We start from the raw sequence: 22388 nt of genomic DNA, 5'->3' as shown, positions 1-22388 counted from the left end.
CTCCTCTCCAGCTCTGACTTTCTGCCAGAGGAGCCCCAAACCCCGTTTTAGTGGCTGTTAAGAAGCTGGGGCCACTGGGTTGCTTGAAATCAGAATGGACTTTGCTTAATATCCGTTTGTCAGTGACCAAGATAGCCAGCATTGAATTCAGTCATCCCAGCGTGGGAAGGTAGCATCTCACCCTAGATGGACTAAGAGATCCTACAGGAAAACCTGTGCCCTTCAGGAGCAGCAGCTGGAGGGCAGACGAGGTATCCCAGGAGTCCCAAATGGCACAAAGATGCCCACATCTTGGCAACTGGACCCTGCCCCGCTTTAGGAGGGCAAACTATATAAGGTCCGTTGACTACAGTCTGATCAAGCCCATGCTAATCAAGCCTTGAGCACCACTTTAGCCAGTTCACATCACACCTCAAAGCTCATCTCTGTCGTCGCAAGAGCATCCTTGAACCCCAAAGGTTGCTCAGCCTCTGGTGTAAACCCGTTGTTGGGGCAGAAGATATCTCCTTAACGTGTGTACACTCTCTGGTGTTGTAGGATCGGGCATTTCTGACCTTGGTAGCCTCCGCCTGGTGAACGGCTCAGACTCGTGCTCCGGCAGAGTTGAAGTGTTTCATGATCAGCGCTGGGGGGGCATCTGCACTGATGGCTGGGACCTGGCTGAAGCTCAAGTGGTGTGTCGGCAGCTGGGCTGTGGGGCGGCACACTCAGCTGCGGGGTCTACCCGGTTTGGGACAGGAGATGGCCTGATCTGGGTGGATGCTGTGGAGTGCACCGGGACGGAGGGGGCCCTCTTCGAATGCAAGGTCAAGTTCTGGGGTGCCAAGAGCTGCAAGTCGAAGGGGCATGCAGGTGTCTCGTGCTCTGTGGCCACAGGTCAGTGGTGGTGAGTCAGGGATCAGTCCTCCCTTGGGGGAGGCCGTGCAGTCTGACTAAATTCGCCCACCCACCTCCTCCTTGTCCTGGCCCAACCACCCCTTGTTTCTGCAGTCCCACCAGGGAGCACAAGGTATTTTCCATTTCAAGGTCTACCGCTCCGTGGCTTCCCTGAAGCAAAGTACTTGGAATTCCCACAAATCCCAAGGGAATTCCCACAAATCCCAAGCCTGCAAAGTGTAGTCTTTCCCTCACACCCAAAGAGCCCTGGCACACCAACAGGGCTGAAGCTGCCCCTGTGAGTTTTTTTGATCCGTGCTACTGCACAGCTTCTAATCCTTGGGTAGGCCCTTCTCCTCACCAAGCTCAGGTGCACGAGGCACTTGGTGCCTCCCTGCCTGCTTGTTCCCATGAGGATACTCACATCATGGGATCACCTCAGTAACTTGGCCAGGTTGACAACCTACAGGCATGGTCCTAGCAGGCTTGTCCCAAAAGGTGTTCATGCATGCACACCCAGGGTGCAGCAGTAGCAGAGGTGCTACATGTTGGTGGACACCTTGCAAGACCTCTTGCAAGGGAAGGTCCACCACGTTGCCAGCCACTGGACAGGCAGGCATTTCTGGCCAGGATTTATTGTCCTCCCATTCTGTTTTTAGACCTGGACCTAGGGAGCTCAGAAGTCCTGCGGCTGGTGAACAGCCCACACCGCTGTGCCGGGAGAGTGGAGGTCTTTCACAACCAGCAGTGGGGGACCATCTGTGATGATGGCTGGGACCTGAAGGACGCAGCCGTGGTGTGCCGGCAGCTGGGCTGTGGGACGGCCATGTCAGCCCCAGGTTCATCTGGTTTTGGGCAAGGATCTGGCCCCATCTGGCTAGATGGGGTGAGTTGCCTTGGGACAGAAGCGACACTTGCTGAATGCTCGTTCAAGCCTTGGGGACACCATGCATGTAACCACATAGAAGACGCCAGCGTTGTGTGCTCAGGTAATCATCACCACTTGTTTTCACTGTAAGAGAGACCAAGCCCCATCCTTCTGCAGGCTGCGAACAGTTTGGGAACAAGCTGACCAGAAGTTGCCCAGATTGGTAGAAACCTCATTGAAATACGGTGTTCAGAGACAAGGAGAAATATGATAAGCTGGGAAAAAAGCAACATGGCTTAAGACATGCCTCAGTGTCTGATACTACTGGAGGCATTAAGAGGTTTTCATGGGGTGAAGCACCTGCACCCTTGGGGAGCAGTAGCTGGAGGGTGCATGGGAGCTGCTCGAGTGGCAGCCGATGTGACTGCTCCCTGCCCCAGCTCAAGAGCAGGTAGAGCATCTCTATGAAATGCCATAATGTGGAGATAAATGCAGAAAGATGCACAGGAACCTGCTGCTCTATGTGACACACCATTTCTGAGCTATCTGCTGCCAGTCTAACTGTGTCCTTAGAAGGTCAACCTCCACAGACAGGTCAACATGGCAGTTAGAAGCAGTCAGGACAGGAACAGTCAGGAATAGATCCTTTTCCATTTCCTCTAGGGTGAGAAGTTATCTTTATTGATGACCTGGATAAGGGAATTGAGTGCACCCTCAGTAAGTTTGCAGATGACACCAAGCTAGGTGGGAGTGGTGATCTGCTTGTGGGTCAGAAGGCTCTACAGAGGGACCTGGAAAGGTTGGATCAATGGGCCAAGGCCAATGGGATGAGGTTTAATAAGGCCACATGCCGGGTCCTGCATTTCGGTCACAACAACCCCAGGCAACGCTACAGGCTCGGGGAAGAGTGGCTGGAAAACTGCCCAGCAGAAAAGGACTGGGGTGGACAGTTGGTGGACAGCCGGCTTAACATGAGCCAGCAGTGTGCCCAAGTGGCCAAGAAGGCCAACGGCATCCTGGTCTGTATCAGGAACAGTGTGCCCAGCAGGAGTAGGGCAGTGATGGTGCCTCTGTACTGGGCACTGGTGAGGCCTCACCTCGAGTGCTGTGTTCAGTTCTGGGTCCCTCACTCCAGGAAGGACATTGAGCTGCTGGAGTGTGTCCAGAGGAGAGCCACCAAGCTGGTGAGGGGTCTGGAGAACAAGTCATAGGAGGAGAGGCTGAGGGAACTGGGCATGTTTAGTTTGGAGAAGAGGAGGCTGAGGGGGGACCTCATTGCCCTCTACAACTCCCTGAAAGGAGGGTGTAGAGAGGTGGGTGTTGGCCTCTTCTCCCAAGGGAATAATGACAGGACCAGAGGAAATGGTCTGAAGTTGGGGCTGGGGAGGTTTAGGTTAGATATTAGGAAGAATTACTTTACTGAGAGAGTGGTCAGGCACTGGAACAGCCTGCCCAGGGAGGTGGTGGAGTCACCATCCCTGGAGGTATTTAAGAAACGTGTAGACGTGGCACTTCAGGGTATGCTCTAGTGCCTGAGACTGGTGGGTTTTGTCTGTTTGTGGGGTTTGTTTGTTTTGGTTTTTTTTGTTTGTTTGGTTTGGTTTGGTTTGGTTTTTGGTGGGGTTTTTTTTGTGGTTGGACTCAATGATCTCAAAGGTCCCTTCCAACCGTCAAGATCCTGTGATTCTGCGAAGTGAGTTGGTGCCAGGTGAACCTGTGTGATGCAGCTTCCAAACAAGGGGGAAGGAAAGCGAGGAGAACAACTGGGCAGGACCCTTGTGATACCTTCTTCCCAGCAGAGTCCCTTAGATGGAGACACATGCACTTTCTCCTGTCCTGGGCTCTGAACCAGGGTGCAACCACCCTCAGGGAGCAGCTGGTAGAAGGGACCTTCTGCAGCTCCTTCCACCCTGCAAAAACCCCTCTGATCACTTTGCTGCAAGTCCCTGCTAAAGGGCAAGGGACGTGCAAGCTCACTGCAGCAACACCATCCAGAACCGCCACAGGGATGTCCTGTCTTCTCCAACCCAGCAGGTGTTAAGATGCACAAGCGTTTCCCTAATAATGCCTATTTTTGGGTATTTTTCAGGCTCAGGGATTGCCAGTAGCCCCAGGCTTCGCCTGGTGGGTGGTTTGAGCGAGTGCGCCGGCAGAGTCGAGGTGTTTTATAACAACGAGTGGGGGACAGTCTGTGATGACGGGTGGGACCCGAAGGACGCAGCGGTGGTCTGCCAGCAGCTGGGCTGTGGGGTGGCCCTCTCAGCCCCTGGCTCAGCCCGGTTTGGGTGGGGAGCTGGCCCCATCTGGCTGGATGATGTGAGCTGCACAGGGGAGGAAACCAATTTCTTCGAGTGCCAAGCCAAGACATGGGGCATCCACAACTGCCACCACGGGGAGGATGCTGGTGTGGTGTGCGCAGGTGAGAGCTGGGCTGATGCTGGTGAGAGGCAGAGCTCCTGCCGGTACCCAGGGGCAGGCAGGTGGCCCCTTTTGGAGGAGATACTGCGCGCTGGGCTGGTGTAGCGACTTCTTGCAGCTCTCACCCGTGTGTATCTCCGGGACCTTCATCTCAAGCCAAGAGCAAGGTCCTGCACCTGGGTCAAGGCAACCCCCACTATCAGTACAGACTGGGGGATGAAGGGATGCAGAGCAACCCTGAGGAGAAGGACTTGTGGTGTTTGTGGATGAAAAGCTGTACATGAGCCAGCAATGTGTGCTCACAGCCCAGAAAGCCAACCGCATCCCGGGCTGCATCAAAAGCCACATGGCCAGCAGGGCGAGGGAGGGGATTCTGTCCCTCTGCTCTGCTCTTGTGAAACCACCCCTGGCCTACTCGGTCCAGCTTGGGGGACCTCAGTGCAAGAAAGACACAGACTTCTTGGAGCTGGTCCAGAGGAGGCCATGGAATGGTCAGAGGGCTGGAGCCCCTCTGCTATGGAGAAAGGCTGAGACAGTTGGGGTTGTTCAGCCTGCAGAAGGCTCCAGGGAGACCTTATAGCAGCCTTTCAATATCTAAAGGGGGCTTAGAAGAAAGATGGGGACAGACTTTTTACCGTGGCCTGTAGTGACAGGACAAGGGCAGAAGGTCTTAAACTGAAAGAGTGTAAATTTAGATTGAACATAAAGAAGAAATTCTTTGCTGTGAGGGTGGTGGGAGCCTGGCCCAGGTTGCCCAGAGAAGCTGTGGCTGCCCCATCCCTGGAGGTGTTCAAGGTCAGGTTGAATGGGGCTTTGAGCAACCTGGTCTAGTAGAAGATGTCCCTGCCCATGGAATTGGACTAGATGGTCTTTAAAGGTCCCTTCCAACCCAGCCACGCAACATGGCCAGGGTTTTGTCTTCCCTGGTGAAACAGCAGCACCTGGCCATGTCAGTGCCTTTTGTATTCAATGCTATCAATGCCCCAATGCTGGCCCTGCCCGGCTCCTCCCTGGAGTCATGTGGGATGCTGCAGTGGGGCATTGGTCCAGGGATGCAGGTGAGGGGGGTGGTCCAGGGATGTGTGGGTGCCCTGCAACCACCTATTTCCCTCTCCACAATAGCAGGCAACTCCAGCTCAGCCAACCTGCGGCTGGTGAACGGGCCAGACCGCTGTGCTGGGAGGGTGGAGGTGTTCCATGATGAGCAGTGGGGGACGGTCTGCGATGACGGCTGGGACCTGAACGATGCAGCGGTGGTGTGCCGGCAGTTAGGCTGTGGCAGGGCCTCGGCAGCCCCTGGCCGGGCTCGCTTTGGGCAGGGGACAGGGCACATCTGGCTGGATGACGTGGGCTGTTCCGGGAGCGAGGACACCCTTGCCCAGTGCCGAGCTCGTCCCTGGGGACAGAGTAACTGCAACCATGGAGAAGATGCCAGCGTCATATGCTCAGGTATGTACCACTCCTGCAAGACAAGGTGTCCCAGGAGCGCTTGAGGGGTCCACCCTGCATCTTGCTACCTTCAAGATGATGGTCAAGCCCTTTCAGGGGTTCGGGGTCCTTTTGTCCCAGCACTGGGCATTGTCACCAGCACCACGTGTGTCCCCAACCCATCATGATGTTTCTGCGATGCTTCCAGACACCAGTGCAACCAACACATCGACTGTCCGGCTTGTGGATGGCCCACATCACTGCGCTGGGAGGGTGGAGGTCTTTCACAACCAGCAGTGGGGGACGGTCTGCGATGATGGCTGGGACCTGAACGATGCAGCGGTGGTGTGCCGGCAGCTGGGCTGTGGCAGGGCCTCGGCAGCCCCTGGCCGGGCTCGCTTTGGGCAGGGGACAGGGCACATCTGGCTGGATGACGTGGGCTGTTCCGGGAGCGAGGACACCCTTGCCCAGTGCCAGGCTCGTCCCTGGGGACAGAGTAACTGCAACCATGGAGAAGATGCCAGCGTCATATGCTCAGGTATGTACCACTCCTGCAAGACAAGGTGTCCCAGGAGCGCTTGAGGGGTCCATCCTGCATCTTGCTACCTTCAAGATGATGGTCAAGCCCTTTCAGGGGTTCGGGGTCCTTTTGTCCCAGCACTGGGCATTGTCACCAGCACCATGTGTGTCCCCAACCCATCATGATGTTTCTGCGATGCTTCCAGACACCGGTGCAACCAACACATCGACTGTCCGGCTTGTGGATGGCCCACATCACTGCGCTGGGAGGGTGGAGGTCTTTCACAACCAGCAGTGGGGGACGGTCTGCGATGATGGCTGGGACCTGAGGGATGCAGCGGTGGTGTGCCGGCAGCTGGGCTGTGGCGAGGCCATCGCGGCCCCGGCAGGGGCTTCCTTTGGGAGAGGGCTAGATCCAATCTGGCTGGACAGGGTCGCCTGCATCGGGGGGGAGAATGTGCTCACAGAGTGTCGGACCAGGCCCTGGGGAATCAACAGCTGCAGCCATGAAGAGGATGCCAGTGTGGTCTGCTCAGGTGATGCTCATTCCTGCAGGCTCCTAGAAGCAGAATTTAGAGCTTTCCCCACCCCCAAAACAAGCTTTCTCCTCTCCAGCCTGACCTCAGGAGCATTGGCTGCAGAAAGGAGATTTGCAGGCCTCATCCCCTTGGCAGATGGCATTAGTCCCCCATTCACACACCCCAGTAGCTGCCTGATCCATCTGCCCTTTGTGCAGCTGAACAGAAAAAGGGGCAAAGAGAACACTGACACCCAGTTTGGGATGTGGGCTGCACCAAGACTCTGCTGGGTCCCAGCGAGACTTAAGAAGGGGGATTTACTTCTCCCCTTCTCTGTCAGGGACTGAGTCTGGAGGCCTGATGTAGGTGCCTTGTGGTGCTTATGAAGCCCAAGGACCATGCCTGCCTGCATGTCTCTGCAGGCAGGGCTCAGGCCAGGATCTCTCCTCCCGACCCACCGTGGCTGGGCATCTGCCCTAGGTTTGCAACCTGGCCACTGCCACCAGAAAGCCCCCCTTGGGCATGTGGTCATCTTGTCCTCATCCCTACATCTTCTGCTTCTCTGCCTGCAGACCTGGCCAGGGCAGAGATCCGCCTGGCAGAAGGACCAAACCGCTGTGCCGGAAGGGTGGAGGTGTTCCATGATGGGCAGTGGGGGACGGTCTGCGATGACGGCTGGGATCTGAACGAGGCGAGGGTGGTGTGCCGGCAGCTGGGCTGCGGCAGGGCCACCGCAGCCCCTGGTCGGGCTCGCTTTGGGCAGGGGACGAAGCGCATCTGGCTGGATGACGTGAGCTGCACTGGGACCGAGGACAACCTTGCCCAGTGCCGAGCTCGTCCCTGGGGAGAGAGCAACTGCAACCATGGAGAAGATGCTGGCGTGGTGTGTTCAGGTACATCCCATCCTGCGATACAGTGCATTGGGGATGGGCACAGGAGGGTCTATCTGGCTGCCTCTGGGGTGATGCTGGCTCCAGAAAGGCATGATTTTTGGGGAAGGGGGCTGGCAAAGGATCATGGTCTCTTGGCCAGGCTTGTCCCCAACCCAGCAACAGGTTCGTACCCCATTCACAAGCAACATCTCATCGAAACCTTCACACCCCCCCCCCCCGTGGCACTAAGCAAGCCAAACCCTGTCTCGAGGGGACCACCCAACCCCAAATCCCCAGCCTGGCCTCCGTTGCCTGGTCCACACACTTGCATGGAGGAGACACCACGATTGTAGGGTATGAAAGTGCAACTGAAGTCCATCCCTACAGCCATGCTCCTCTGGAATGACTGGGGGGTTGCATCCCTTGCTGGGAGGGGACCATAACAACTCTGTATTTGCACTCTGGCTTCTGTTTGGGGATTATTTTTTATGGGGGGGGGGAGGCGATGGGTGTCCTGTTCTCCTTTCCTAACTGGCTTTCTCCTGGCAGATGCCAACATCACGGAGGAGGAGGTGCAGGTCCGCTTGGCTGCCGGCCCGAACCACTGTGCCGGGAGAGTGGAGGTGTTTCACCAAGGGCGGTGGGGGACCATCTGCGACGACAGCTGGGATCTAAATGATGCCAAGGTGATCTGCCGGCAGCTGGGCTGCGGGACGGCCGTGTCGGCCCCGGGCTCAGCTCACTTTGGACAAGGCTTGGACCCCATCTGGCTGGATGACGCAGAGTGCACTGGCATGGAGACCACCTTCGCCCAGTGCAGCCTTAGCAGCTGGGGAGTCCACAACTGCAACCACGAGGAAGATGCGGCAGTTGTGTGCTCAGGTGGTCCCCAGGGAGAATGCTCAGATGCCTCAAAAAAGGGTTTTATCCAGGACTGGGAGGCTGGTGGGACATCAGAGATGGGAATCAGAGGTTTCAAGACCAGGCTGGAAGGGGCTTTAAGCAACCTGGTCTAGTGGGAGGTGTCCCTGCTCAGGGCAGGGGGTTGGAATGAGATGATCTATAAGGTCCCTTCCAACTCAAACCATTCTATGATCCTATGAATGACCCTGCAAGAGAGCTGGGGGGGGGGGGGAAGGAGGGGAAGGAAGGTGAATGGTGCAGCAGGTACAGGTGGCAAATGGCATGCGTGCCCCTCTCCATCTACCTGCTGGGTCTTAGGGGACATCTCACCCCCTTTGCTCCCTCTTGCAGGCACAAACCCCTTGCAGGTGCGGGTGCAGGACGGCCCCGGTCCCTGCGCAGGGCGGGTGGAGGTGCTCTACAACGCTACGTGGCACGGGGTGTGCAGCAGCGGCTGGAGCTTGCTGGAAGCTGGGGTGGTCTGCAGGCAGCTGGGCTGTGGGCCAGCCCAGTCGGTGCCCGTCGGAGCCCAGTTCAGCCGGGAGGCCAGCCGTGCCTTGCTGGAGGGGCTGAGCTGCCGGGGGAGCGAGTCGCTGCTCCTGGAGTGCCAGCAGAGAGGGTCAGGTCTGGGGCTGTGCCAGCAGGGCTCGGCGGCCGGCGTGGTGTGCACAGAGCCAAAGGGTGAGAGCCACGATCCTCCACCGTGTCCACACCAGGTGGGGAAGCAGGGGAAGGTCCCAAGGCGAGAAGAAAGTGGAAAAGTGGCACGTTCATCCCAGCCAGTTCTTGAGGGCCTTTTCTGGGGGACACACCTCTGTCACCCTCGGGAGCACCAGAGATGCTTTCCCTGCTCAAAACACACTCATCCCTCCCATTTCTTCTTGAAGCCCAAATTTCCTTCCACACACCCCTTACTCCCTCTCTCCCCCAAACCCTCTGGGCTCCCTCCAGGACCAGCCCTCGTTTCTCTGATGGCTTGTGGTAGAGCTGGGACAACTTTGAAGGATGGGGGAGGGTCAGAAATAGGCTTGTGTGAGGAGCAGCACCCCAAATCCGAAGCGGGAGAACGCATCAGGGAGCTGGTGGAGGCTCTAAGAGCAGCAGGAACATGGAAGGTCACTCCAACCCCTCCACCCCATCGTCCATGTGAAGCTAAATTAAGGAAAGCCCACCTCCAGCACCAGCTGAGCTGCTTTGCTGGGGGGCAGGCTGTGTTAGATGTTAGGTTTTCTCATGCAGTGTTACTGGTCTTGGCTGGAAATGGGACCCCAAGTCCGGTCTCCCCCCAAACCAGGTGCTTCGCCCTCCTGTGCGGTGCTGATTGTGCTGCTGGCCCTGGTGATGCTGCTGAGCGGGGTCCTGCTGTGGCTCAACCTGAAGAGGAGGTGCATGGCTGCAGCCCATGCTGGAGGTGACAGTCACATCCCTCTGTGTGTCGTGTCCCGTTCCCCCCTCCCTCCTCCCCCCCACCTCCAACTTCCAGTCCCTGCTCCGGCCACCCCCAAAGCGCGGGGGGACGCGGAGACAATAATCAGCTCAGTGGCTGCCAGTGGTGACAGCCTAGTGTCCCCTCCATCTCACAGCCCGTCAGCACCCCGGGGTCCAGAGCCCTTCAGCGACGTCCTTCCAGCCCATGGGGGCCATCTACCTCCCCACCAAGGCAGAAGCCCCCGAGGATGCTGACACCGAGACAACGCAGCTCATGAAGGAAGATGCCCCATGATGCCAGCTCGTGCCCCAGGGGTCGCACTGGCCTCCCACTGCCCCCCCTTTTCCTCAATCCACTTTCCCAAAGACTCCAAAGCAGCAGCTGACGGGCAGGACACTTCAAAACCAGCTGGTACCAGTGACTTACATGAGGAGCACCAAAACAGCTGGCCAAGAGGGGTCTCCCGGTCTGGTGACATTTATTTAACTGGCCTTGATACCACCTGTGCAGTCCCCACTGCTCAGGAGGAGCCCGATGGACCTGGCACGAGGCACAAAGCTGAGCTAAAGGAGCAGAGAACCAGAAGGAGGGGTGCAAAAAAATTAAAAAGGGATCCCCAACCCTCCAGGCATGACAGGTGTGAGTGCTGGGGGGGACATGATGCAAGCTGCTTTTGTGCTTCTCTGCCACGGCTTCCCCCAGACCTTGGATGGAATCAAGACCCCCAGTTCTTGACCACCCCAGGTGCCAGAGCAAAGAGCTTTGCCCCACAACTCCCAATATTCACCTGTCCCACCTGGATGCATTTTGAGGCGGCCACAGAGCCCCATTTTCCTTGCCCCACGCCCCCAACCTGCAACCATCCCTCGGGGACCCAACCGTGGGGAACCTCCCTGCTGAGGCTCATGGGGCACAAGACATGCTCTTTCCTGGGAGCTTGCAGTTCTCCACTGCAACTCCATGCCCAAGGGCATCCTGGTGCAGAGGGACCCCGCTCTCAGGCTCGCCTCAGGGTCCATCAGGCTCACAAACTGAGGGCTGAGTCCCCAAAGCACCTGAGATGATGGGAGGGGGGTCCTGGGGGGTTAGCAAGCAGAGGTCCCAACAGCAGGAGATAACCTTTGCCAAGGGAACTGAGGCCTTCCCTCACAAAGACTGAAGGAAACGTGGATATATTGTGCCCAGTCCTCTCTACAGCTTCCCCGGGGATGAACAACATTCCAAAACTGGGAAAGGCACAGAACCGGAAGCTTTTCCCCATTTCTCCTTCTTGTGATGCTTCAGAGGGGCTGGAGAGCACTGTCCCCAAATCAGGAGTAAAATCAGAGGCAGAGCTGCTTGGGGTCCACCACGTCCAGAAATAAAGTGGAAGCCTTCCACACGAGCCCCCCTTGCTCCTCACCCCAGGTGAAGCTGTTCCCTAGATCCTGCCTGAGAAACCCTAGGAGGTCACCACATGCTGGAGCAAACATCTGAAGGTGGATTGGAAAAGCTGGGTAGCGCCAGCATGAGATCAGCCCCCACGACCAAGGGGCCAGGAGGACCGCAGGACATCTAAGCAGCACAAAAACCTGAAATAATTTCCTCCAGCAGCAAGGCCATCCCTCTCCTTGCCAACTACCAAGCTGGTGTTGGCCACAAGGTCATCACTTGGTGACCTTATCCATCACTTGGTGATGACACAATGCATGATCCCAGTACATGAGAAAAGCCTTAATTCTGAGACGGGCATCTATGGGAGCAGCCACCCTGGGGACTGAGCCACCAGAGACGGTCCTCTCACCTGCTCTGAAATGCAGCAGATGACGAAGGTAAACCTTTGGCCTCCAGGATGCCAAAGGCTGAAGATCCCACAGGGCAGGACGCCCATCAAAGGTTGGGCTTGTCCAACAATGAGAGCACAGTCTAGCTACCACCCACCTAGTGCCACCTGAGATGCCCTCAACCACCCCAGATAATCCCAGGGGGGCTGGCATATAGGGCATAGGGACTATGAGAGATGCAAGCTCTCCTGGAAGAGAAGCTGAAGGCCAACTGGGCACCCCAGATCATCTCTGATGGCCTCAGCTGTTGAATGCAACCCCAGATCTCCATCAGCCATTTGGAGAGCTTCATTGGGCTGCTCCTATATAGGTGACATGCATCTTTGGAGGTGCCTTCAGGTGCATGAGACACACACAGAGGCAAAAATACAATGTGAAAGAGACCTGGAGTGACCTAAATGACACCAGGTAGGCAGCCACCTCCTGCAACCAGCACCATCAGGTGTCCTCCAAATCCCATGTCACAGAATCACAGAATTGTCAGAGTTGGAAGGGACCTCTAAAGATCATCTAGTCCAACTCCCCTGCTGAAGCAGGATTGCCTATAGCACATCACTCAGGACTGCATCCAGGCGGGTCTTGAAGATCTCCAGACAAGGGGACTCCACATCCTCCCTGGGCAGCCTGTTCCAGGGCTCTGGCACCCTCACCGGAAAGTTTTTCCTCGAATTTGAATGGAACTTCCCCTGTTCCAGCTTGTGCCCGTTGCCCCTCGTCCTGTCACTGGGACCCACTGAAAAGAGTCCGGCTCCATCCTCCCTCAAATCACCCTTTAGATACTTAGAAGCATTAATAAGGTCTCCCCTCAGCCTTCTCTTCTCCTGGCTAAAGAGTCCCAGCTCTCTCAGCCTTTCTTCATAAGGGAGATGCTCCAATCCTTGAATCATCCTCGTTGCCCTTCGCTGGACTCTTTCCAGTAGTTCCCTGTCTCTCTTGAATTGGGGAGCCCAGAACTGGATGCAGTATTCCAGTTGTGGCCTCACCAGTGCAGAGTAGAGGGGGAGAATGACTTCCCTCCACCTACTGGTCACGCTCTTCCCTATGCAGCCCAGGATTCCGTTGGCCTTACTGGCCAAGAGAGCACACGGCTTGCTCATTGTCATTTTGCTGTCTACCAGGACCCCCAGATCTTTCTCTTCGGAACTTGTCTCCAGCAGGTCCACCCCTAACCTGTATTGGTGCCTGACATTCCTCTTCCCCAGGTGCAGGACTCTACACTTTTCCCTGTTGAACCTCATGAGGTTCTTCCTTGCCCAGCTCTCCAGCCTGTCCAGGTCTCGCTGGATGGCAGCACAGCCCTCCGGGGTGTCAGCCACCCCACCCAACTTGGTATCATCAGCAAACTTGCTGAGGATACACTCGGTCCCCTCGTCCAGGTTGCTGATGAATATGTTGAACAAGACTGGACCAAGTATTGACCCCTGGGGGACACCACTGGTTACAGGCCTCCAACTTGAACCTGCTCCATTAACCATTACCCTTTGGGTCCTGTCACACAGCCAGTTCTCAATCCACCTCACTGTCCCCTCATCCAGCCCACGCTTCCTTAGTTTCCCAATGAGGATGTTATGGGAGACAGTGTCAAAAGCCTTGCTGAAATCAAGGTAGATGACATCTGCTGCCCTCCCCTCATCCAGCCAACCAGTTATGGCATCATAGAAAGCTATCAGATTGGTCAAACGTGATTTACCCTTGGTAAACCCATGTTGCCCACTTCCAATAACCCCCCGCTCTTCAACTTGTTTGGAGATGACATCTAGAATGAGTCTCTCCATTACCTTCCCAGGGACGGAGGTGACACTAACTGGTCTGTAGTTCCCTGGGTCCTCCTTCTTGCCCTTTTGGAAGACTGGAGTGATGTTGACTTTCCTCCAGTCTTCAGGCACCTCTCCTGTTCTCCATGACCTTTCAAAGATGGTAAGAGAGTGGCCCAGCGATAACATCTGCCAGCTCTCTCAGCACTCATGGGTGCATCCCATCAGGGCCCATGGACTTATGAATGTCCAGTTTGGCCAAGTGGTCCTGAACCTGATCCTCCTCTACTGGAGGAAAAACTTCTCTCCATACCCTCCCCCTTGCCTCCAAGGCCAGAGATTCATGAGGGGCAGCCTTAACAGCGAAGACTGAAGAAAAGAAGGCATTCAGCAACTCCGCTTTCTCTGTGTCTTCCACCACTAGGGTGCCCATCTCATTCCTCAGTGGGCCCACATTGTCCCTAATCTTCCTTTTACTGTTTACACACTGAAAAAAACCCTTTTTGTTATTCTTAACTGTAGCGGCCAAGATGAGCTCAGCTTGAGCCTTGGCCCTTCTAATTTCCCCCCTGCATATCTTCACCGCTTCCTGGTGTTTCTCCTTGCCTGCCAGGCCCCTTTTCCAAGGATCATAAACCTTCTTTTTGTTCCTGAGCTCCAGCCAAAGCTCTCTATTTAGCCAGGCTGGTCTTCTTCCCTTCCTGCTTGTTTTTTGGGACTTGGGTATGGCTCTTTCCTGCGCTTTTAAGAGTGCCTCCTTGAAGTACGACCAGCCTTCCTGGGCACCTTTGCCCTTCAGGACTGTCTCCCAAGGGACACTTTCAACCATGCTCCTGAAGAGGCCAAAGTCTGCCCTTCGGAAGTCCAAGGTGGCAGTTTTGCTGGCCCCCCGCCTTGCTTCAGCAAGAATTGAAAATTGTATCATTTCATGATCACTCTGTCCAAGACGACCTCCAACGTTTACATCCCCCACAAGACCTTCTGAGCTAACTATCAGCAGGTCCAGTAGGGCACTTTCCCTAGTCGGTTCCCTCACCAGCTGCGTTAGGAAGTTGTCTTCCATGCACTCCAAGAATCTCCAGGACTGTTGCCTCTCTGCTGTGTTATTTCTCCATATATCCTTCATCCAGGCCCCAGGGAGGCAGCTGACATCCCTGTGGGATGGGCCTGGTCAACAAACAGGGCCCTCCGTTCCCCTCAGAAGGGAGTCGTCTACTACAATTACCTTTCTTTCTTCCTTAGTTGAGGAAGTCCTAAGGCGTGGGGGTGAGTGACTAGCCCTGGGCGATTCAATCTTCCTCTGCATCCTCATTCACCTGGCCCCCAATTTCCAAAGCCCCATACCTATTGTGCAAGGGCAATTGGGAAGGTGAGGGGGGCCAGAAGGGTTTTGCTTCCCTCTCTGAGGAGGGACCTGTCTCCATTCCTCCCTGTCCCTTAAATCCCCTCCTTCTGCCTAGTGACAGGAGGGGAAGGGATCATCCACTTCTTGTAGAGCCTCTACCCACTGCCTTTGCCTCAGGGTATGGCTCCACCGATATATTTCACTCACCCAAGCCCCCAAGTTTGTCCCTTTTTATGAGAATCCCCCTTCTGCTCAGGACCATGAGTGAAAGGAGAGGGTGAGTTTGGGGAGGATATGGCCCAAGGGGAGCTGCCTCTGCTCTGGGGTTGGTGTGAAGAGCCCCCACTGCTACAACATGTACACATAGGTGCTTCATGGCCAAAATGACATCTTGGGAGTCTCATCAAGCCTTAAAGGGTGAAGGACCATTATGACCTCTGGCAGTCTGTTCCCAGGGCTGCAGGTGCAATTCCCCTTCTCTGGAGACACATGGACACAGCAGATCCCAGGACGGGAACCAGGTTAGATGTGTCCACCACCAGCTGGGCTACAGAGGATGTTCAGGGACAGGTTCCATCCTGAAATCAAATCACAACCTCATGATCCACAGCTGGGAACAGCATTTGGAAGATGCCAGAGCTGCCCCAGTGCTGTCTCAAGGGCTGAAATGGGATGAAGGTGAGAAGCCGCGGGGCAGGGGAAAAGACCAACACGACCAGGAGGTCCACAACCATCTTTGCAGGGAGATCCACCAGCCCAAATCCCAAATGCATCTTGCTGGCCCATCTTGCAACCGACTTCTGAAGGGTACAGGATCAGTGGTGCTGTGTGAGATCCACCTCACACTGAGGATTTGGTGGGTCTCTCCTTACCATGTCTGCTAGCAACATGGAGAAGACGACCTCCCACCCATGTTGAAGGACGCTGGGAGAAGGTACTGGGTGGGAAGGAGGCAGCAAAAGCCCATGTCAAGACCCAGCCAGGGGCTGGACAAGGCAATGAGACAGAGCCATCATTAAATAACCATCCTGTAATTAGTGTGCAGTGCGCCAAGGAGCGCGCACATCCCACCCCCCACTGTTCCCAGCACTACAGGGACCATACGAAAAATGGGGATGAGGTGGGACCCAGGATCTCCAGGAGTGCGAGGGACAGCACAAGGGCACCAGCACTGGCAAGGACAAGGCTCCCATCTCGCCCTTGCCAGCAAAGGTCCACATGCCACCCTCTGCTCAGCAGCCATCAGCACGGGGGTAGCTCTGGGAAGCAAGAGAGGAGGAGGAGGCAGCAGAGGACTGGTTGTGTCTTGCCTGTCAGTACCCCATCCAGGTTCCTGCCTGGAAAGTCCCAGGAGCAGCTGGAGGACTTCCAGCGCCGGGTGTCGCTTGCTGAGGCTCCCAAAGTGGACGGCAACAGTATGTCCCCCCCTCTCTTCTGCTCCCTACCAGCCCCGCTAGCGCCCTGGGGCAGAAAGAAAGGGGGTGATTAACCAGGTCATTAGCAGCAGCATGAGATATGGATGGGACATCTGAACCCCAAAAAGCTTCAGGGGGAAAGGGAGGTGCTCCCTCTTCCCCACGATCCTTTCCACTGCCTGTACTGTTGTTGCATCTCTCTCCCCAAAACCAGGCAGGTCTGTCCCCTCCTGCAGGCAACAGCATCCCCTGACTCCCTGGGAGCCCCCGGCCCATGTAGAGCCACGCTCACTGGGATGACTGGGGAGAGGGTCTTGGGATGACTTAGGGGGTCTCAACCCTCCTCCCCGCACGAGGGCAAAGAGGGCTCCTGCCTGCCCACCGGCAGTGTGCCACGAGCCACAACACGCCACGAGCCACGGCATGCCTGCTGGGAGCTCCACGGCTTGGGGAGGGTCCTGCTGGTCCTGCAGGTCCAGGGGCTCAGGAGAAGCGCCGCAGCTTTTCAGGGTCCACACCAGTCCTCAGGCACACCTACAGGGTCTCCCAGCCTGGGGCTCTTCTGCTGTCAGCAGTGGCCTGGCGGCAGCTCGCTGACGGCCACTGCGGCTTGGCAACACCGTGTGCCAGCCGTGCCGGGGCTCAGCCATCGCGGTGCACGCGCTGGTGCTGCAGCAGGTTGGAGGGGTGAGCGAAGCCCTTGTCACAGACGCTGCACTTGTAGGGGGTCTCCCCTGTGTGCACCTTCTCGTGCACGGCCAGGTAGGCCAGGTCCTTGAAGAACTTGTGGCAGAAGCTACACTTGTAGGGCCGCTCCTGGCTGTGCACGCGGTGGTGCTGGAGCAGCAGGGAGGGCCGGGCAAAGGCTTTCCCACACACCTCACACTTGTAGGGGCGCTCCCCTGTGTGCGCCCGCTCGTGGATCACCAGGTAGGACGACTGCTTGAAGGCCTTCCCGCAGGTTTTGCAGACGAAGGGGCGCTCACCAGTGTGGACCCGCTCGTGGGAGGAGAGGGCGTTGGACTGCTTGAAGCCTTTGCCGCAGAGCGGACAGACGAAGGGGCGGTCGCCTGTGTGCACCCGCTCGTGCACCTTGAGGCTGTGCCCGTAGGTGAACTTCTTCCCGCAGACCCCGCAGACGTGGGGCTTGTCATCACAGTGCTGGCGCTGGTGGAGGAGGAGGGCATTGGAGGTGGGGAAGTCCTTCCCGCAGTCAGCGCACTTGAAGGGCTTCTCAGCGCAGTGGGTGAGCGCGTGGCGCTGCAGCTCGTAGGGGGTCTTGAAGCTCTTGGCGCAGCGGGGGCAGCGGAAGGGACGCTCACCGCTGTGGATGCGCCGGTGCTCCTGGAGGTTGGAGGAGCGCTTAAAGCGCTTGCCACAGAGCTCGCAGCGGAAGGGTCGCTCCTCCGTGTGGACCAGCCGGTGGCTTTTGAAGTCCGAGTGGCGCTTGAAGGAGGCCTGGCAGAGGTCGCAGCGGAAGGGACGCTCCTCGTTGTGTACCACCTCATGGCTGAAGAGCTCCCAGGCCCGCTTGAAGGCCTTCTCACAGACACCACACTGGAAGGGCTTCTCATCCACAATCACCTCGCGGATCTCCAGCTCGCTGACACCACTTGCTCCCCGTTTTGGGTGGGCTGGCAGCCCCACTGCTGCCTCCTCCAGCTCCCCCACTGCGCTCCCCAGCACCAGCTTGGCTGTGGAGTAGATACCACGCTCATCAATCAGCTGCACAAAGTCCGGCTTGGGGTGGGCATCGTCAGAAAGGGGCAGCTCAGGGGAGCAGGACCGAGACCGCCTCTCTTCCTCCACTTCCTCCAGCCCATTCTCCATCTCCCTCTGTCTGAAGTCACCTGCCCGGCCCCAGATCAACCGCAGCCTCTTCCCCCGGGAGGGTCCCGGCTCTTCGGCACTCTCCCCCTGCCCCAGGGACACAGGGACCCGGCTTGTCTCAGGCTTCAGGCACAGCCGGTGCTTCTGCCGGCATGGCCACAGCTCCTCCGGTGCCTGGTGGCATGGGGAAACCCCCTTCTCCTCACCAGTCTTCTGGCAAGGCCTGCCTGCACCTCGAGGAGCGAGAGAGCCCTGCCCATGGCAGCACCGTCCCAAGTGGTGCGGAGAAGCTCGTCCCAGCTCTTCTCTTGGTTCTAGCCTGGCTGTGTCCTCCTCCTGCTCTTCTTCACCTTCAGGCCCATCTCCTTCAGAAAGGGGGGAGAGCCTCTGTGAAAAGGGGGGCTCGCAGGCTGCAGGACCCAGCTGCCCTTCCATGGCAGCCCCTGCAAAAACAAGAAAGGAGAGTGTGAGAGGGAGGACAGGCCGAAGGCAGGACCATGAGGGAGGGGGCATGAAGATGAAGACATGGGTGGCAGCAGCACAGAGGGAGGTCAGAGAAGGACAGAGATACACAGGGAGGGAGGGATTGTGAAGGAGGTGGGGGAAGAAGGCAGGGACACAGATACTACAGTTCGTAAAACCTGGCATCACCAATCCCTTTTCCCTACGGGGGATGGAGGCAACGGGCAGACCTAGCACCACAGAAACAGCCCAGATGGGCACTTAAAAGCCTTTTCACCCGTAAGCCTAGCACCCAAAAGCAGCTGCTGTTCATAGCAGGGAGTGACTTCCTTCCTTGCAGGACCTGCTCATAGTTACCTGGTTGGAGCAATAGCTGAGGGACTGGCCTCAACCATGCCCCTAGCCATCAAGGGCCACACCAGCTGGCCGGCAGCTTCTAGGCAGGGCTTTGAAAAGCTCCTTGGAGGGTGCGCGGCCTCCCTGGGTGCCTACGTGACCCCTTGACTGCAGCAAGGTGTCAGACGTGCCTCGGGCACAGAGTGGACGCACAAAGGGGTTCAGCACCAGCCCCTGGGGATTCGACAGCATGATTCGGCTCTCAAGTGCATCAGGGTGGTTTTTCAGATCTCCTTCTCAATAAATGCTCCTCTCACAGGCCAGTGTTTTTCCAGGCTCCATCCAAGCCTGCTGATACCTCCAGAGCCTGTTCTGTGCTGGCACAGCTCAACAAGAGACGTCAGGCTCTGATATCCACCCGGGAGATCCCCTGGGCTGGATTTGCTGTTCCCACTCAGGATATTGCACATGGATCGGTTTAGCCAAGGAGGGGAAGAAGGTTAAAGCATGATCTGTCTCAGAAACCCCACATGAAATCACTTCCCGCAAGGGCCTGATGCATAGCCAAGAGCGACCAGCTAGAACAAGGAGCTCTTCGTTGCAAACAGCTGAATTCAGGTGGTTTGGTCCAGCCTCCCATGTCCAGAGACACCCCAGTGAGAGGCATGGGGGTGGAGGGGACGTCAGGAGCAGCAGATGCTTTAAGAGCCTCCAAGCACCACGTTGCACAGAGGAAAGCAAGACCACGGACCTGACACAGTGAGAGAGCTGCCACAAAACCAGACATAAAACTGCCCTAAAGGTGCCTGAGACGAGACTCCCACAGGCGTGAGCAAGGAAAGGGCTGCCAGAAAACAAAAAGCAGACATGAGGAACGATCCCAAGAACTGATAAGTGCTGGAGACCAGCGGTTGGACCCAAAAGAACTGATAAACTCTGAGCACAAAAATACCACCAAGTCTGCTCAAGGCCACTGGCCCATGCTGGCATCTGCAACAGGAGCTGGAATCTGGCAATGGTTGGTGGCTGCTACAAACAGACACAAGTTTGTGGGATTACAGACAGACAGTGACATGGCGGGGTCTTTCCAAGGGATTTTCCAAACCCCTCCAGCACCCCGATACCAGTGAGAACCCACCAGAGCTGGGGACGGAGCTTCAACAGGCAACTGCAGGGGAAGGCAAAGAGGTGAGCTAGGAGTGAACGAGCTTAACACTATTAATAACTACTTTGATCCCATTAAAGCTTAACAAGTAAAAGGTGCTCCACCAAATGCTGCTCCTCGCCTGCGCCTCCCGCTCCCAGCCGGTTCTCGGGGCACGGAGAAGGGAATTCACAGCCGAAGCGAGAAGGTTTCCAGGCATGATTTTGTCTCACCGTCACAGAGCGAGTATCGTCAACCCAAAGGGTTGCAGGAGCCTGGGGATGGGATACACCGAAAAAGCGAAGCCGAGGAATCCCACACTGAAAAGGGAGGAGATGACGGCAACCATCAAATATACGATGAACAGAAAAGGGTGAAGCAGACAGGAAATTGAGTAAATGAGAGGGTTAGAAGTAACAAAACCAATTTAAAAAAACCCGAACCAGCAGAAATCATTATTGAGCCAAACTGAGATGAATGTTTTTGCCACTTGCTGAGACGGGTACTGACAGGATGCTCCCAACGTTGTTTAAATGGCTCAGCCCCGAGTCTTTACTGCACGAGGAACACTGGAAGCAGAGAAGAGGGCTCAGGATTATCCTCTCCAGGGCACACTCCCCTTTCTGGGATGGATTTGGACTATTTCTTGGCCAGGACTCTCACCCAGAGGCTGCAGAGCCCTTCCCGTTGGGTTGAGATATCAGAGTGACGCTGGGCAGGGGGATAAGAAAGCCCCCCAAAGCAGAGGGGACAGAGTGGGTTGCGAGCAGGACACTGACACATTGGGGGACAGCTCGGGGGACATGAAGGAGGATACTCGCACAGGCAGGTGGTGAAGAGCCCTGTGCTGGGCCTTTCATTGGAAACACGATTCTCCGGCTCTGAAAAAAAACAAAGTATCAGGGCAGCCTTTGCTGCCATCCAGACATCCAACACATCCCGGCTCACTCACCATCGTGAATTCACACAGGATTCAGTGTTTTCTGGCGCTGTGCGATGGCCACAGTGAAGTCACCAGGGGTTTTCAGGGTTTCCCTACCTGTCGCAGCACTGGGCATGGCTACGTGGAAGCCCCTCAAGGGCAGGACGATGTTAAACACGAGAGAAGTGGAGCCAGATGTTGGACTTACTGAGGGCCAGGAGGGATCCACCACTGCTGGTTGGTTTACACAAAGGGGTTTCAGAGGGGTCTGCTCTTAGGGAAGGGAATAAAGTGAAGAGGCAGTGCCCGCAGACCCCGTGAGCCAGAGGCAGAGAAAGGGGCAAAGCAAGAAAAGCAATGGCACAAGGGTGCCAAGGTGGTGGATTTGGGGGAAAAAACAGCAAGCATCTGCCAGAGCAGAGCTTTTCTGTGCCAAAGCAGAGAAGATCTGGGGGGGATCAGCCCAAGACAGGCAACTAGGAGTGTAGCAAAAAATAAGTGTAGCAAAAAAGCTCACGTGCTTCTAAAATGCCGCAGGAGAGGTGTTCCCTGGGCGGGCAGCACCGCAGCAGAGCCAAACCCTGATGAAAAGGGCTTTGGTGAAGACAGGGTGACGGTGAGTTGCCATTTCGGAGAGAGTCATGGGGTGCCTGGTCCCACCCGTGGAGCAAGAGCTGGGGGTATCGAATGTAGCCACCAAGGAACTGCTGCCCACAGGCTCTAAATAAAAGCAAGAAAATATGTCGGGAAGAAAAGATTAATTTCAGCAGAGGGCTGGGGTGGGAGCGAAGAAGCAGCAATGGAGGAATTTGCAGCAGCGAAAAAGGCTGCAGCTGCTGGGCCAAACACACACGATTTCTGTCATCCCCAGCAGTGTCAGTGATGCCCCAACATCCCCAGTGCCTGTGGGATGACCAGGACCACCCCCAGCCTTGTCCCTCATCCCTTTTCCATCCCCCATAACACCCCAGATACTCCCAGCATGGCCCAGTTTTCCCCCAGTATCAGCAAGGATCCTCCATGCATATCCTGATATGCCCTCCCAGCATGTCCCAGTCTCCCCTGGTATCACCCAGCCACTCCCATTGTACCCCACACATTGTCTCTGTGATCCAACACCACCATTAAAACCACACTCTCCCAAGAGACCCCAGTCCCCCCAGTATCAACCAGATCCCCTCATCTCACTGCCCTCCCCCATCCCCACCAGCCCCTTCCTAGCATGCCCCAGTCTTCCCAGTATCAACCACCCTCCCATCTCATCCCCCACTCCCATTACAACCAGACCCCCCCAGCACACCCCAGTCCCTCCCAGTATCAACCAGATCCCCTTGTCTCTCTGTGCTCCACCACCTCCATTACAAGCCCACGCTCCCAGTATGTTCCAGTCCCCCCAGTATCACCCAGACCTTCTCATCTCAACGCTCTCCCTCATCCTCATTACAAGCCACCCCTTCAGCACCTCCCAGCCTTCCCAGTATCAACCAGACTCTCCCATCTCGGCGACCTCCGCTTCCCCCATTCCA

The 22388-nt window shown here is 56.5% G+C and overlaps 2 protein-coding genes across 2 annotated transcripts in view; one reads left to right on the top strand and one right to left on the bottom strand.

Moving 5' to 3' along the window:
* LOC141476426 (uncharacterized) overlaps window positions 1-22388 on the top strand; it is an 83916-nt gene that overhangs the window by 39994 nt on the left and 21534 nt on the right. The window contains 9 exon segments of the mRNA XM_074165104.1: window positions 538-876; window positions 1536-1865; window positions 3834-4163; window positions 5288-5611; window positions 5799-6128; window positions 6316-6645; window positions 7200-7534; window positions 8072-8384; window positions 8754-9083. Of these exon segments, the coding sequence (XP_074021205.1) occupies window positions 538-876; window positions 1536-1865; window positions 3834-4163; window positions 5288-5611; window positions 5799-6128; window positions 6316-6645; window positions 7200-7534; window positions 8072-8384; window positions 8754-9083 (2961 nt within the window).
* Window positions 16811-18433, bottom strand: LOC141476443 (uncharacterized). The gene has a single exon (XM_074165119.1). It carries the CDS (start codon window positions 18431-18433, stop codon window positions 16811-16813), a length of 1623 nt encoding a protein of 540 aa, XP_074021220.1.

This window comes from Numenius arquata, chromosome 32 (assembly GCF_964106895.1).
Source record: "Numenius arquata chromosome 32, bNumArq3.hap1.1, whole genome shotgun sequence".
Classification (NCBI taxonomy): Eukaryota; Metazoa; Chordata; class Aves; order Charadriiformes; family Scolopacidae; genus Numenius; species Numenius arquata.
Note: the sequence above shows the minus strand (reverse complement) of the source record. Positions and strands in the feature narration are given on the sequence as shown.

Bases quoted from the DNA above. Each gene is read 5' to 3' on its own strand.
- LOC141476443 (XM_074165119.1), bottom strand. From the start codon at position 18,433: ATGGAAGGGCAGCTGGGTCCTGCAGCCTGCGAGCCCCCCTTTTCACAG.